This window comes from Moschus berezovskii, chromosome 6 (assembly GCF_049115385.1).
Source record: "Moschus berezovskii isolate FMDL1 chromosome 6, NW_MosBer_1.0, whole genome shotgun sequence".
Lineage (NCBI taxonomy): Eukaryota > Metazoa > Chordata > Mammalia > Artiodactyla > Moschidae > Moschus > Moschus berezovskii.
Genome location: NC_142465.1, coordinates 98,295,244 through 98,309,610, shown reverse-complemented (window position 1 = coordinate 98,309,610; position 14,367 = coordinate 98,295,244). Strand labels below are relative to the sequence as shown.

The window sequence follows — 14,367 nt, the reverse complement described above, 5'->3', positions numbered from 1 at the left end:
AGGGATCCTCTGTTATTCCTAGCTTGGCAGCTTCAAATGAATTCCTTAAAGGTTGAAAGAAGGAGCTACCAAGTGGATTGCTCTTAGGAAAACATAGGGAGGCCTGGTGTGCGGCAGTTCATGGGGTTGCAAAGAGTCAGACATGACTGAGCAACTGTACTGAACTGAACTGAACTGATCACTCTTATTTCCAGTTTTCATCTTTAAAGATGGCATTCACTCTGAAATGTTTGGAATTTTTTCTCAAGCACAGATTACTTCTAGTTTTTGGCTAGAATGTAATAGTGATGATGATGACAATGACAAAATAATAGTAACAAGAATGAAAACACTATGAAACAGTGCAGCAGTTAAGCTCTAGAAGTCAGAAAACATATTTAAATCTACTTAGTGTATGACCTTGGACAAGTTAAGTAATCTGTTTACTTTCATTTAAAATCTGCAAAATAAGGATAAATAGAACCTATGATATGAGGGAGTTTACATGTAATGAAAACCCAATACATGCCATGTTTAGTAGGCTTGTGTGTGTGTGCGTGTGCTCAGTCACATCTGACTCTTTGCAACCCCATGGGCTGTAACTCCTCTGTTATGGGATTTTCCCAACAAGACTACTGGAGTGCATTGCCATTTCCTTTTCCAGGGGATCTTCCCAACTCGGGGATCAAACCCATGGCTCCTGTCTCCTGCATTGTCGGTGATTCTTTATTGCTTGAGCCATTGTGGAAGCCCCTAAGTGTTGAGTAAGTGTTAGCTTTTTTTAGACACTACTGATAATGAGGCATATAATATTATGTGTTAAAAATGGACTGTTTTCTTTTATGTGATTTAAAAGTCTTTTACAGAAGCAGGGTTAAAAAAGATTTGTATCATCTATTACCTGAATGCCTCTTGCTCCTATTTTACTTTGTACTGTGTCCATTAAATTTGGTATAGTTAACGATGACCACCTTGCCAATAAAGCCAACATATCTGCTATGCTAATTTCACTGAGTATTCAGCTCCTCAGCCCAGAATACCCATTGTGTAAAAAGTGCAATGAATTCTAATTCACTTTTGATTGCAATGATCTGAACCAAACACAAAACCTAGCTGATCCAAGAGGACTTGGGCTTTATAATGTTGAGCATTACGTGATTGGCATGCTCTGAACAGGAATATCTCTGAATTTCCTTTTCTGGAAACAGAATTCTTTTAATTAACAACATTTTTAAAAATTTCAGGATGTGTAATTGTTAACACCTGCTATGTGTTGCCAACAGATGTTTCTTTCTTACCTAAGGGAACTGTTATAATTATTCTATAAGCTTAGTGAAATGGCATTTACTATGATAGTTGGAAAACTTTAGTTGGTGACTTTGTAATATTTGGCTTTTCTTTTAATCTTGTTTCCTATTACTGCCAGTCCCCACACACCCTTCCCAACCTGGGTCACCAAAGGCAAAAATGTCCTTTTTTGGGGGAGGGGGATTGCTAAATGTTTCAAAACTGGTCATGCATATTTTAGTGGTTGTGAAAGTTTTCTGACATTATGTATTCTAAAACATTGTAAAACTGTACTTGTGTTTTAGCAGCTAATCCACATAGTGTTCAACATGAAAGTTTTACATCTTGATTGTACATATAAAAATATACTTTTTAGAAAGGTAATGATACTCTTCCAGTAACTTGGCTTCAAAAGAAGCTACAGCAAAAAAATGAGATTTTTCTTGATTTTTTTTCAATGATGTATATCGTTTTATTTATAGCAGACATTCAGAATTCTTCATTTATGATACTAATCACACAATTACCTACAGGCATGTGTTAAATATGACCCTAGTTTCAGTCAAATAATAGGCCAATTGCAAACAATGAATGGAGGCAGCTCCATTTATAATGGCTGTTTCAACAGAGCGCTATTGTCATCATAGTGATCTGAGGATGACTTATTAATTAATTGATGTTCTTTTTTATTATGTGCTATTGAGTTAATGAGTAATTTGTGTGAAATAATTCTCTGAACACATTGATTACTTGAGATATTTTCTGGGGCTTTCATATCAATGACATGCTGAATAGGTAGAAGATGGTATGTGCTTTTGTGTGCTCATTGCTCCTAGGTTTGAGATAAGGAGAAATCAGTGCAAAGACTCCCTAAGGTGGCCGAATGTCGGAAGTATCCTAAGGCAATACTCAGGAGGTTGAGGACCCAGGGCAAGACCTGTCACATAGTAGGTACTCAATTAATATCACGTGAAAAAATGGCTATATTAAAGCTTTGCTCCCATTTACCTTGCCTTGCATTAAAATCACACTTAGGAAGTATCTGTAATGGCATTTTTAAAGAAAAAGTAATAATCAAAGGGCTTTTGCTAAAACTGTATTTGGCTATAATGGTCTATTACAATAAACATGCAGATTGTTTTCCCAGCTTAGTTAAGTGAACACTAAATATGTTTGGCCTGTATCATTTCTATGAAATTGTTTAAATGACTAATAAAAGAGTGGTTTGCCTCAAGTGCCAGTTAAAAGGAAACCACTTGCGAATGGTGTGTTTGACTACAGATGTAATTTTCAGCACCCTGGTTCAGTGAAGCTAAAACATTTCTTCCTTGAAGAGGTAGGATTTAGTTGAGTTTTGTGTTTTAATTCATTATGCAGGAGTGAGGAAATCTGAAATTTAGTCTGACAAGAGCAACATGGTTGCTTTCAGAAAGATCACTTAAAATTTGTATAAACATACAAAATTATACCCACCAATTTGCTACCTTCATTTTGACAGTTTTATTTTCCCCACAGAAGTAAATAGCAATAAACTACCTAGACTGGAGATCCTGCATATAACATTTGGAGAAAGCATTTGGGGTGCTTTTTTCTGCTTCTGATCTATAAATACCTTTTGAAAGTAAATGTCCTTATACACCTTTTTTCCTTTTGCATACTATGCTTTCTAGATATCATCTTAGACTTTTGCCAATTAAGTGCAATCAAATAGTGTGATGCCCCTTTTATTAAAAACATAAATCCAAATATAAAAAAGTGAATGAAAGAAGCCAGCAGATATTTATTAAGCAAGATGGAAGTGAAATTACAAACACAGGTCAGCTTTTCAACTCAGCCAGCACTCTGGTGGGTGGAGGAGCTTGGTCCTTCGTCACAGGCAGCCTACATGAGATGCATGTAGGTAGCTTCCACTGCTTGAGGAAACCAAAGCTCCATTGGAGGTGTCCTACTGGAGCCTTCAGACAATAAGCTAAATGACGTCAGGGTTACACAACACAAAGAGGAGAGCTGACAACAGTTCAGGGACTGAGGAGCCAAGACAATAAGCTTAGTACTTCGGGTCAAAAATGCTACTATTTTCAGGCAATTAGCTATCAGATGGCCTATTTCTATCTTGTTCCACCATTTTATGGAGATTAAAGATAATCTAAGGAGATTAAGGCCTTAATCTTTAATCCAGGTGAGTCATTTTGTTCATAGGAAAAGCATAAGAATGAATTCCCAAAGGATTAAGCAAAAGAAAAAGGCAGTAAAAACCTTGTTTGGTCTTTGGGTGGCAGGAATAATGGAATAGCTTCAAGAAGCTGAGAGAAGTTTGTTCCCAATTTACAAGTATTTTGACATATTGATAAACATATGCAAAAGCATTTAAATATAAAAAAGATCATTTCCAAAAATGACACTGACAATTCAAATTTTACATTCACATGAATTTCAAACAACTGGGCTGCTTTAGCAAAACCACTTTTCACATATCTCCCCCACGTTCCTCCCATTTGTTCAGGTTTGTTTTTTTGGTTTTGGCTATGCAAGTCTTTTCATGAAACAAATGTAAGTTTCTAAGGCTAAAACAATAATTTTGTGGACCGCATACTGCTATTTTTGAAACATCTCTGGGGTATATCTCAAATTTGGAAGACACACGACTTGAACACTCTTAACCATGAGTCCTTTGTAAAAATACATACCGTTCACTTTTCACAGAACCATCTTCCTAAAAATGAGACGCAATATACAGATCCACATGCATGTTCATAGTAAAGCTTTGCTTTAAAACAACTCAAATCCACACCAGAGTTAGTTTAATATTTTGGCCCCAAATCAGGAATTCAGGTATCACATTTAATTTTCATCTGCAGTGCCTATTCGGCAGGACAAAGTAGGGATGCAACTAACACTGGGAAATATTGTTTCCTATACAAGTGATCAAAAAAAAAAAAAAGAGAGAAAGCCCACAGCACTAAAATTTGCTCTAGTAAAATATGCTTCATTGTCCTGTTGTGGAAATAGGTCTGTTGAATAGTTTGAATACAGGAAGCAGAAGCAAAGAAGCAAAGTGTGAACAACCCAGAAGAAGGGAACAGTCTCATCTTTATTTCCTTAATTGTAATTTAAATAATCAGTCTCCATAATTTTTCTTTCTAGAAAGCTTTCTTCTTTATCAGCTATCATGTAGGTAAGGGAATAATTTTTCACCTTTCAAAAATGGAATGACAGATTTCCGCCTAAGTGTGATCAGTTCTGAATGGGTAATTACTTAGAGAAAGCAACGAACAGTAAGACATATCAAACTTTGAAAGTGTTCACTTTGGAACATTAAAATAAGTGGCAGGTAAATACAGAAAAATATATAATCACCAGTTCTCAGCTTTTTATCAAACCCTTTGTTTCTCTTCTTCTAGAAGATTCTGTGAGCACTAGGTTGCTCTGATCAAAAGTGACTTCAATCCTCAAATATCATCATAGCTTCATTGTGCATTATCATGATTTCAGTAGATTCACACTCAAAACCTTTTAGTGCCAGAAATGCTTCAAGCCATAATGTTATTATACCCTTAGCTCTTATGGAGAGGTCTGGGCAAAATTTGCACAAGAAATTTATCATTTTAAGATTATCTCATAATTGCAGTAACACTTTTTTAAAGTAACCCTTTGGAAAATGTTTAAATGATACCCAAAGGCACTAGTTCACATAAGGGGTGAATGGCGCTGAAGGAAACAAAACAAAGCCATTGACTAGGTAAAGAGCACAAAAAAGGATATTAAAAGGAAAACTGTTAAGCTTTAAAGTTATTCTAAAAATGGCACTTTTCACGTTGGTAAAAAATGAAAGTGCTTTAAGATGAAATTTTTATGCATTATTTTAAAGCTGATCTTTAACCCCCTGAAAATAGGGGGTTATAAATGAGAACACTGATAAAGACTCTAAATCATAGTGGCAATAATAGTGGATGTTGCTAAAATGCTTTGTGTGTCTTTCTTTTTCTGTATTTTTAATGATGATAGACTTGTTTAATCTATACGTATCATTACTGAGATTTGATCTTCAATTCTTTACTAGAAAGTTACAGCTCATTTAAAATAGCTGGTAGATACAGAAAGCATAAATATACAGTAAGTTTAAACACTGATTGTACTAAATGCAACAATACAAAGAAGCAAACAGAACACAAATGGTAACACAATAAAACTGTATTACATTTGTGCTTCAAATATTACAATACATTATATACAATAGTCCAAAATAAACATCTCATGCCAAGTGACACAAAAAAACGAATAGCAAGCAAAAAAATCCAGCAATATGTACATTACTTTTTTCTTTAATAATAAACATTCAACTCTGAACTGGGGCAATTTCACTACATACAGATGCAGTCCGTCTTTTATTCCATATAACCATCCTGCTTTCCTATATCTACGCTATTCAGTTGGTTCCTGTGTCAATTCTTATATACACGTGGAGCAAAAAAGATAAAAGAATGTAGTGCTTTGTATTCTTAATGGGGTGATGTTGATAGATCAGCGAACCTGGGGTGCATAACCTTCTTTCATTAAACCTTCCTCGTAGTCCGTCTGGCAAAGGATCATGTTATTCTTTAGGAAAAATTTGTCTCCAACACAAAATCTGAAAATATTTATAAAAATAAAATGGTTAAGATGACTTATTCCGATCTCTAATTTTGAAGATTTCTTTTCCTAATCATCATTTCATATGGTAATTCCCTGCATTTGAAAGTTTGGCTTAGAAAGTTGCCTTTATTGTCAAAATTAAACCAACCAGGTCATTTAATTAAACACTGCACACAAAATTTGAGATCCTACTTTCATACATAAAAATCATAAGAACATTGAGGAAAACCCCTTGAGCAGCAAAGGTTATATATATATTTTTTCATATATACTGGAAAGAAAAAAAGAACTAACCTGTATTTACTCATTAATACAGGAGACCTGGGTTTGATCCCTGGATCAGGGAGATACCCTGGAGAAGAGAATGGCTACCCACTCCAGTATTCTTGCCTGGAGAATTCCACAGACAGAGGAGCCTGGTGGGCTACAGTATATGGGGTCGCAAAGAGTCGGACACAACTAGGCAACTAACACACACATAAAAGAAAGAATGATAATATTTCATGGCAGTGATTATGGAAGCTTTCATCACTGCCCATTTATCCACTTTATTAAAAAAAAGTGAAAACATTAAAATGAATCAAATGATTAGGGAATAGCCAATTTTAGAGCTTCTCATTTAAAGCTTCCTTTTATTTCCTGTTATTAAAATGTGATTAAATTCTGGTAATTTGGAAGTGATTGTTCTGAACTGAAAGCTGTTTTAGCATCAGACTTAGATGCTGGGCCATGGTGCTTTGTGGCAAGTTCACTAACTATGAAACAGTAAGTGGACTTCTTAGAGCACTTCCAATTAGACCTAAAGGAGTAACCTGATGAACTTCTTAATACTGATGTGATAAATATAGTTTCTAGTAGCTAATTATAAATTTTATTCTATAAAGCACTGTTTAATGTGCAAGATCGTAATGTTTTTAATAAGTGCCTTTTTTGTATAATTTCCCAGTGGTGACACTTTGGACACAATTAAGGTCAGAAATAAATGCCTGTGCTGTTTCCGGTACATTTAACAATAAAGTAACTCTGGGGAGATCTGTATATATTTTTAATTGTAACAATTTAACCTTCAAACAGCAGTGTCTGGTAGAGTTGACCCAGTAAAACTACTTGTAATTGTACAAGTTGACCTCACTGACCTTTGATAGTGGTCTCTCTTTATCAGATAGTCAATTTCAAATGATGTTCAGGCAGAAATCTTAGTGGATAGATTAAATTGTGTCGTGAAAGCCACACTTTAATGTTTTGTGAAGTTGAAGGTTTAAATGAGGAGCAGTTGGGCTGATTTACATTTGCAAAGATTGGAATGCTAGACAAACAGTGAACCTATTTATTTTCCAACTGGGTAGCTTTGGAAATTTATCCTTATTCTAGCTAAGTAGATAGAGGGGAAAATAGTGTAATAAAAAAAGTAGATTGAAAAGAATTAGCTTTCCTCTTAAAGGAAGATTGGTCTGTTTATTTGTGGAATTTACTTTTTTTTCCCCAGGATTACTGCCTGCTGATGATGCTGATTGAAAGTACGGACTATGCCCTGATCTTGAAATCCTGCAGTTGTTTGTGGTCAAGGCTATTGGATACAATGGACATTCAAGTCTGGACTTCAAGTATATTTTCTTTTTATTAGTTGCAAACTACAAACATGAAATACTGTGCTTAAAAAGTGGTGTTTGGATAAACCAGTTTTTGTAGATTATCCTGATCATTAGGTATGTTGAATAAAAGGAAATATTTATTTTGTTGGGCAGGCCTAAATAGGCAAATTAGATACTTATCTTTTATGTGAGATTACACAAAATAACATGCAGAATACATCTGATTACCGTTCAAATTTTTCACTTTATATTAATGATGAAATTAATTTGAATTGACTAATAAATAAAATATCACATCAAAAATAATTTTAATAAAATATTCTTGTGTTCCAGCTGATGTTATTGAATCTTATCTTTTCCTAAAAACCAACTAAACTAGAAATACTTTTTCAACTCTGTACTGTCTAAAATTATGCTTTAATTTTTAAAATAAGTCTCCAAATTCTATTTGCTATCAAATAAAAATGTCATGTAAAAAAATTTTGTTTTGCCATGTTGTGTCATGCCATTCTTACCTTCAGGGGCCTTGAAATGTTGGTAATTTTATTTGTAGATTAATAAAGTTAGATTAATTGTATCAACAAAAGCACTGAACCAAGAGCCTGGGGATTTGGTACTGAGTGCTGTGGTTCTCACCTACCCAATGCAAGATATAGGATGTATTTCATACTTTCTCTGAGTCTTTTCTCTGTGGGTAAGATAAAAAAGTTACATCAATGAATGGTTCCGTTCAGGTCAGTTGCTCAGTCATGTCCGACTCTTTGTGACCCCATGGACAGCAGCATGCTAGGCCTCCCTGTCCATCACCAGCTCCATAGGAATGTTAAAATAAGAAGTATATTAAAGGCAGAGAGACATTTGTAATGAATTGAGTTCAAATCCCAACCTTCTACTCACGATATTAAAAATGAAACTTCAGGATTTTTGTCTTCAACATCAGTAACTTTTGTAAGTTGGTAGTAAAGAGTAGAAATGTAGTATGTAAAGCCTTCTCTCAATGTTTGGAATTAAAATAAACACATCTTATAAAGTACTTACCATGTACTAAGGCTGAACATGTATATAGATATAGTCATTGCATTTATTCCTTAAATCCAACCGATAAAATATCAACATTGTCCTTTTCAGATGAAAAACCTAATGCCTTCTCCAGAATGTTTAAAACCTGCTCAACGTTCCATAGCTAGAACATGTATGGTAGAGGAATGAAAAGCACCCTGATCTCTTTGGATTCAAGATTTAAGCTTTGATTATTCACAATAGCCAAGATATGGAAACACTTCAATGTTCATCAACAGAGGAATGGATAAAGAACATATGGTGCGTGTACACACACATACACACACACACACACACACACACACACACACACACTCACTCTCTCTCTGGAATACTGCTGTTGCTGCTGCTGCTGCTAAGTCACTTCAGTCGTGTCCGACTCTGTGTGACCCCATAGACGGCAGCCCACCAGGCTCCCCCGTCCCTGGGATTCTCCAGGCAAGAACACTGGAGTGGGTTGCCATTTCCTTCTCCAATGTGTGAAAGTGAAAAGTGAAAGTGAAGTCGCTCAGTCATGTCTGACTCGTAGCGACCCCATGGACTGCAGCCCACCAGGCTTCTCCGTCCATGGGATTTTCCAGGCAAGAGTACTGGAGTGGCTTGCCATTGCCTTCTCCGCTCTGGAATACTACTCAGCCATAAAGACGAATATGACATAATGCCATTTGCAGCAACATGGAGGGACCTAGAGATTATCATACTAAGTGACTTAAGTCAGGCAAAGACAAATATCGTATGATACCACTTACATGTGGAATCTAAACTATGACACAATAAACTTATCTACAAAACAGAAACAGAATAATAAAGTATGGACTTGTGGTTGCCAAGGAGGAGGAGAGTAGGGCAGGGATGGGTTGGAAGTTTGGGGTTAACAGATGCAAACTATTATATATAGAATGGATCAACAGCAAGGCTCTACTGTATAGCACAGAGAACTATACTCAGTATATTGTGATAAGCCATAACAGAAAACTATAAGAAAGAATGTGTGTGTGTGTGTGTGTATCTGAATTACTCTGCTGTACAGGAGAAATTAACACAACATTGTAAATCAACAACAGTTCAACTTAAAAAAAAAAAGCAAATAAATGACTGAAAGCAATTTAGAAAAAGACCTATGCTTTTACCTGGAGGCAATAAAGAAGGAGGGTATGAAGTTATACAGGTTTTTTGTATTATTACTTCTCTTTTACATAATCTTTAAAAAGAGTGCTTATCATTCAGTGAGATATAAATGGAATTCATCTAAAATATTCTTTCCTGAAATATGTTGTTACTAATATGTTGTCAACTGGATAAAGTACATTTTATGTGTGTATCAATTTATACTTAAAGGTCAAAATGAAACAGAACACAGGTGAGGAATGTCACACACATAAAACTTAAACAAAACAGCCTTGAAAGCTTTGGTTAAGAGCCGATTATGATTGCTTTGCAATAAGAGCTGATATCCTCCTTTAAAATGTTCTATATACAAACATCACAAAATTAGAGAAACAGACATCTAACAAAATGATCTACAACTGTGATTTTGGAAGAAAGGCTAATTTTCAATGTTCTATAACCAGATCCTGATGCGATTTAGCATTTGCAGAAAAACATAAAAATAGTGATGGCCAGAGGATGTTGAATGTATGTATATTAACAGGTCAGGCTAAAATTCTTGAAAATAAACATATTCTTTTTTATAATCTAACCCTAATTGCTTGTGATACAGTCAGTTCAAATAATTTTGGCATCATTAAAAAATATGTTAAGGAATAAAAAGATGCCCAATCAGTTTATTAAACTATTTAATCTTTATATTTAATAATTAATCATAGAATTAATTTCCTGGTATTTTGGAGTAACTATAGTTAAATTCATATGGTCTAAGACACTAGAAAAGTACAGACAATAAGTATAATTAAGAAATTATCCCTGTAAAATGTGGGGATTTGAGTGGTTTTGAACAGGTTATCAAATGCCTCTGCGAGGAAGCCGTCATTTGCGACATCCTTTCTGAGAATGAAAATGTTAACTTAGTCATCTTACTTCCCTAAGGTAAGTGACTGTCAATTATAATTAATTTCCATTTCCACAGCACTTTGGAAAGAAAGGGAATCTAGTCCATATCTCCAATGTTTCTACTGTCCTATTTAGCATACCTCTGTTACTAAAAGATGGAGATTTTGATACTGTACTTCAATAAGAAGTGGAGGTTATACACTTGTACACTTGTGAACAAATTTACTGTCTTTTCCCAATGACAGCACAGTTGTCATCACATAGAAACAGTCTTCTCTGTACCAAACTACACTACCTGTATCCCCAATCCTGTTATAAATTATTTAATATCTACCTCATTTAACTCCACTCTATCTACTCGCATTTATATCCACTTACCCCTGGACAGGGGCTTCCCTTGTAGCTCAGATGTTAAAGAATCCGCCTGCAATGTGGGAGACCTGGGTTCAATCCCTGGGTTTGGAAGATCTCCTGGAGAAGGGAAAGGCTACCCACACCAGTATTCTGGCCTGGAGAATTTCATGGACTGCATAGTCCATGGGGTCACAAAGAGTCAGACATGACTCCATAGTAAAGAACCTGTCTGCCAATGTAGGAGACAAAATTCAATCCCTGGGTCGGGAGGATCCCCTGGAGGAGGGCATGACAAACCATTCCAGTATTCTTGCTTGGAATATCCCGTGGACAGATAAGCCTGCTGGGCTAAAGTTCATGGGGTCACAAAAAGAGTCAGACACAATTGAAGCAACACACAATATTGTACACCTGTAACTTACATACATGACTTACACCCATGGACAGAGCACCCTGGCAGGCTGCAGTCCATGGGGTCGAAAGAGTCGGATGCAGCTTAGCAACTAAACCACCACCACAGTCAGCAAAGAAAATACCCACCTTGAAACAGGCCAGGGTCCTCATACTGGATCTGAGTCCAGAGACTAAAAACCAGGCTTTCTTGGTTCAGATTTTGAATCTACCTTTTTCTATCTGTGCAATCTTGGGCAAGTTATTTAAATTCTCTATACTTTCATTTCCTCATCTGTTCAATGAGGCTAATCATAGTGACTACTTCTGGGTTATTTTGAGTACTAAATGAGCTAGCACACATAAAACAATGTCTGATCAGCACTGTATGAGGATTTGCTACCATTATTATTTGCTACTGACGATCTTCTCCTCTTTGTTTAGCTATTCCCTAATCAGGGATATTTCTCCCCTTTTTTCTACCTACTTACATTCTAGAAATTCTTTTTTTGGGGGGGGAAATATAGCAATAGGTGAGTAAGAGGTACATACTATTAGGTATAAAATAAGCTACTAGGATATACTGCACAGCACGAGGAACATAGCCAATATTTTATAATAATTTTAAATGGAGTATGACCTTTAAAATTGTGGATCACTATATTGGGGCTTCCTTTGCGACTCCATAGTAAAGAACCTGTCTGCCAGTGTAGGAGACAAAATTCAATCCCTGGGTCAGGAGGATCCCCTGGAGGAGGGCATGACAAACCATTCCAGTATTCTTGCTTGGAATATCCCGTGGACAGATAAGCCTGCTGGGCTACAGTCCATGGGGTCACAAAAAGAGTCAGACACAATTGAAGCAACTGATTACACACAATATTGTACACCTGTAACTTACATACTATTATACAGCAACTATATGACTTAGCACGCACATACTTCAATAAGTGAATAAAGATTTTTTAGTTTCCATTCCTTCTGTAAGTATTCCCTGACCCCATCAACTCATTCTGATCTTTTCCAAAGCACTTACTTTTTGGTGTATCATTTACTGTGGCATTTCAAAATTTCTCATGAATGTGTAACAGACTTCCCACTCAAGAGTGGTAGTGCTGAAGTAAATGACCATGAGTTAAATTTTGTTTGAACCCATTGAAATACCACCGTAAACTATACTACCTCTTGAAGTGGGTGTTCCATAAATGTTGGCGAAGACAGACTTATTCTAGAATTGAATACTTCAAATAACAAAGTTATTTTCGATGAATAATTTAAATTTGGATTCATGTTGACTTTAGTTCACTGACTTCTTACCTTCACAATTTCCTCTCTCTGTTCCCTTCTCTTCCACATCCTCACCAAACTACTCCACAACTATCAATCTCTGAGCCTCTGTTCATTTGCAGAACACATTACATGGTTTCACACCTCCATGTCTTGCCTCTGCTCCATCAATCTGGAAAACCCTTTCCTCACTGCACCAAGGCTTTGTCACCTCCCCTATCCCACTACCAGACACACTTCCGACACCCTAACCAGTCTTAGAGAATTCTTTAAAATCCAGCACATCAACCCTTTGATGCTCTCATAAGGACAAAAGGGACAGACCTCTCTTCCCTCAGTATAGATCTGTTTTGTATATTTTAGTAAACAGATATTTACACTCTTCTCTTCTGTGATTCTTTGATGTCCAGTATCTTCTATAGTTCTGAACACCCCTAAGACAGAAACTAGAATTTATTCACCTCTGTTTCCACAGAGCCTAGCACAATGCTTTCTTTTTTTCAAATGTCACACAGTTATATATATTTGAGGCCATTTCATTACAACCGAGCACTTTTTTCTCTTCTCTTATAAAACCATCACTTAGCTTTCTAGAATGTTCCGGGGGGTCACTCATCTTGAAGAAATTAACCAGAATTCCCCAATTCTGAATAAGAATCAAGTTATCATACAAGGTGATCAATATAATCTTCTTCTGGTCCTTTCAAAATAGATATACTTTTAGATATTTTAAAATTCAGATTCACACATTTTTAGCCATGAAGTGAAGAAGTGTTGGTCACTCAGTTGTGTCCAACTCTTTGTGACCCCATGGACTGTAGCCCTCCAGGCTCCTCTGTCCATGGGATTCTCCAGGCAAGAATACTGGAGTGGGTAGCCATTCCCTTTTCCAGGTGATCTTCCCAATCCAGGGATTGAATGTGGGTCACCTGTATTGCAGGTGGATTCTTTACCATCTGAGCCCCCAGGGAAGCCCATTTTAGCCATACCCTTTTACTTGAAGGACAGAGAAGACCACCCATCCTGAAAGCTCACTGTTACTACTACCTTATTCAAAAATTTCATTTATTTATATTTGGCCATGTAGCATGTGGTATTTTGGCTCCCCAACCAGAGATGGAACCCACACCCCCTGCAGTGGAAGTGCAGAGTCATAACCACTTGACCACCAGGGAAGTCATTTTACTATCTTTTTTAGAGATTCAGCAATGCTTTATATCTTACTGATACTTTGATTTACAAGTTAAGATGAAACAGCTTGCTAAATGATTGTTCTTATTGTTGTTCCATCTCTTAAGTTGCATCCGACTCTTCTGAGAGCCCATAGACTGTAGCCCACCAGGCTCCTCTGTCTATGGGATTCTCCAGGCAAGAATAATGGAGAGGGTTTGGGATTCTCCAGGCAAGAATACTGGAGTGGGTTGCTAATTCCTTCTCCAGGGGATCTTCCTGACTCAGGGATCGAACCCATGTCTCCTGCATTGGCTGGTGGATTCTTTACCACTGAGCCAGCAGGGACTCCCACTGCTAAATAATACTCATAAGCATTTATAATACCACAATTTCAGATATCAAGAAAGTTTGCTTAAGGGAAAGTGCCTATAAATTACCCATTGGTTTTGTGTGTCACTTGAAAAGGTGTACTGCTGGGACAATGATTTGGCTACTATGAGGACAGGCTTCTGTGGTGAATGGCTTTATTGGGGAGATTTCCCCAAGCAAACATCAGTAGAAACGGAGGTCGCCTGTACTGAAAACCTTCTGGATTCAGAGTAAC

The 14,367-nt window shown here is 36.5% G+C and overlaps 1 protein-coding gene across 1 annotated transcript in view; it reads right to left on the bottom strand.

Annotated features, from left to right (window-relative positions):
* Positions 1-5,510: 5,510 nt before the first annotated feature.
* Positions 5,511-14,367, bottom strand: part of LMO3 (LIM domain only 3) — a 58,985-nt gene continuing 50,128 nt past the window's right edge. Inside the window, exon 4 of the mRNA XM_088836736.1 lies at positions 5,511-5,893. Within this exon, the coding sequence (XP_088692862.1) occupies positions 5,788-5,893 (106 nt within the window). The 3' untranslated portion in view covers positions 5,511-5,787. The remainder of the gene's footprint in view (positions 5,894-14,367) is intronic.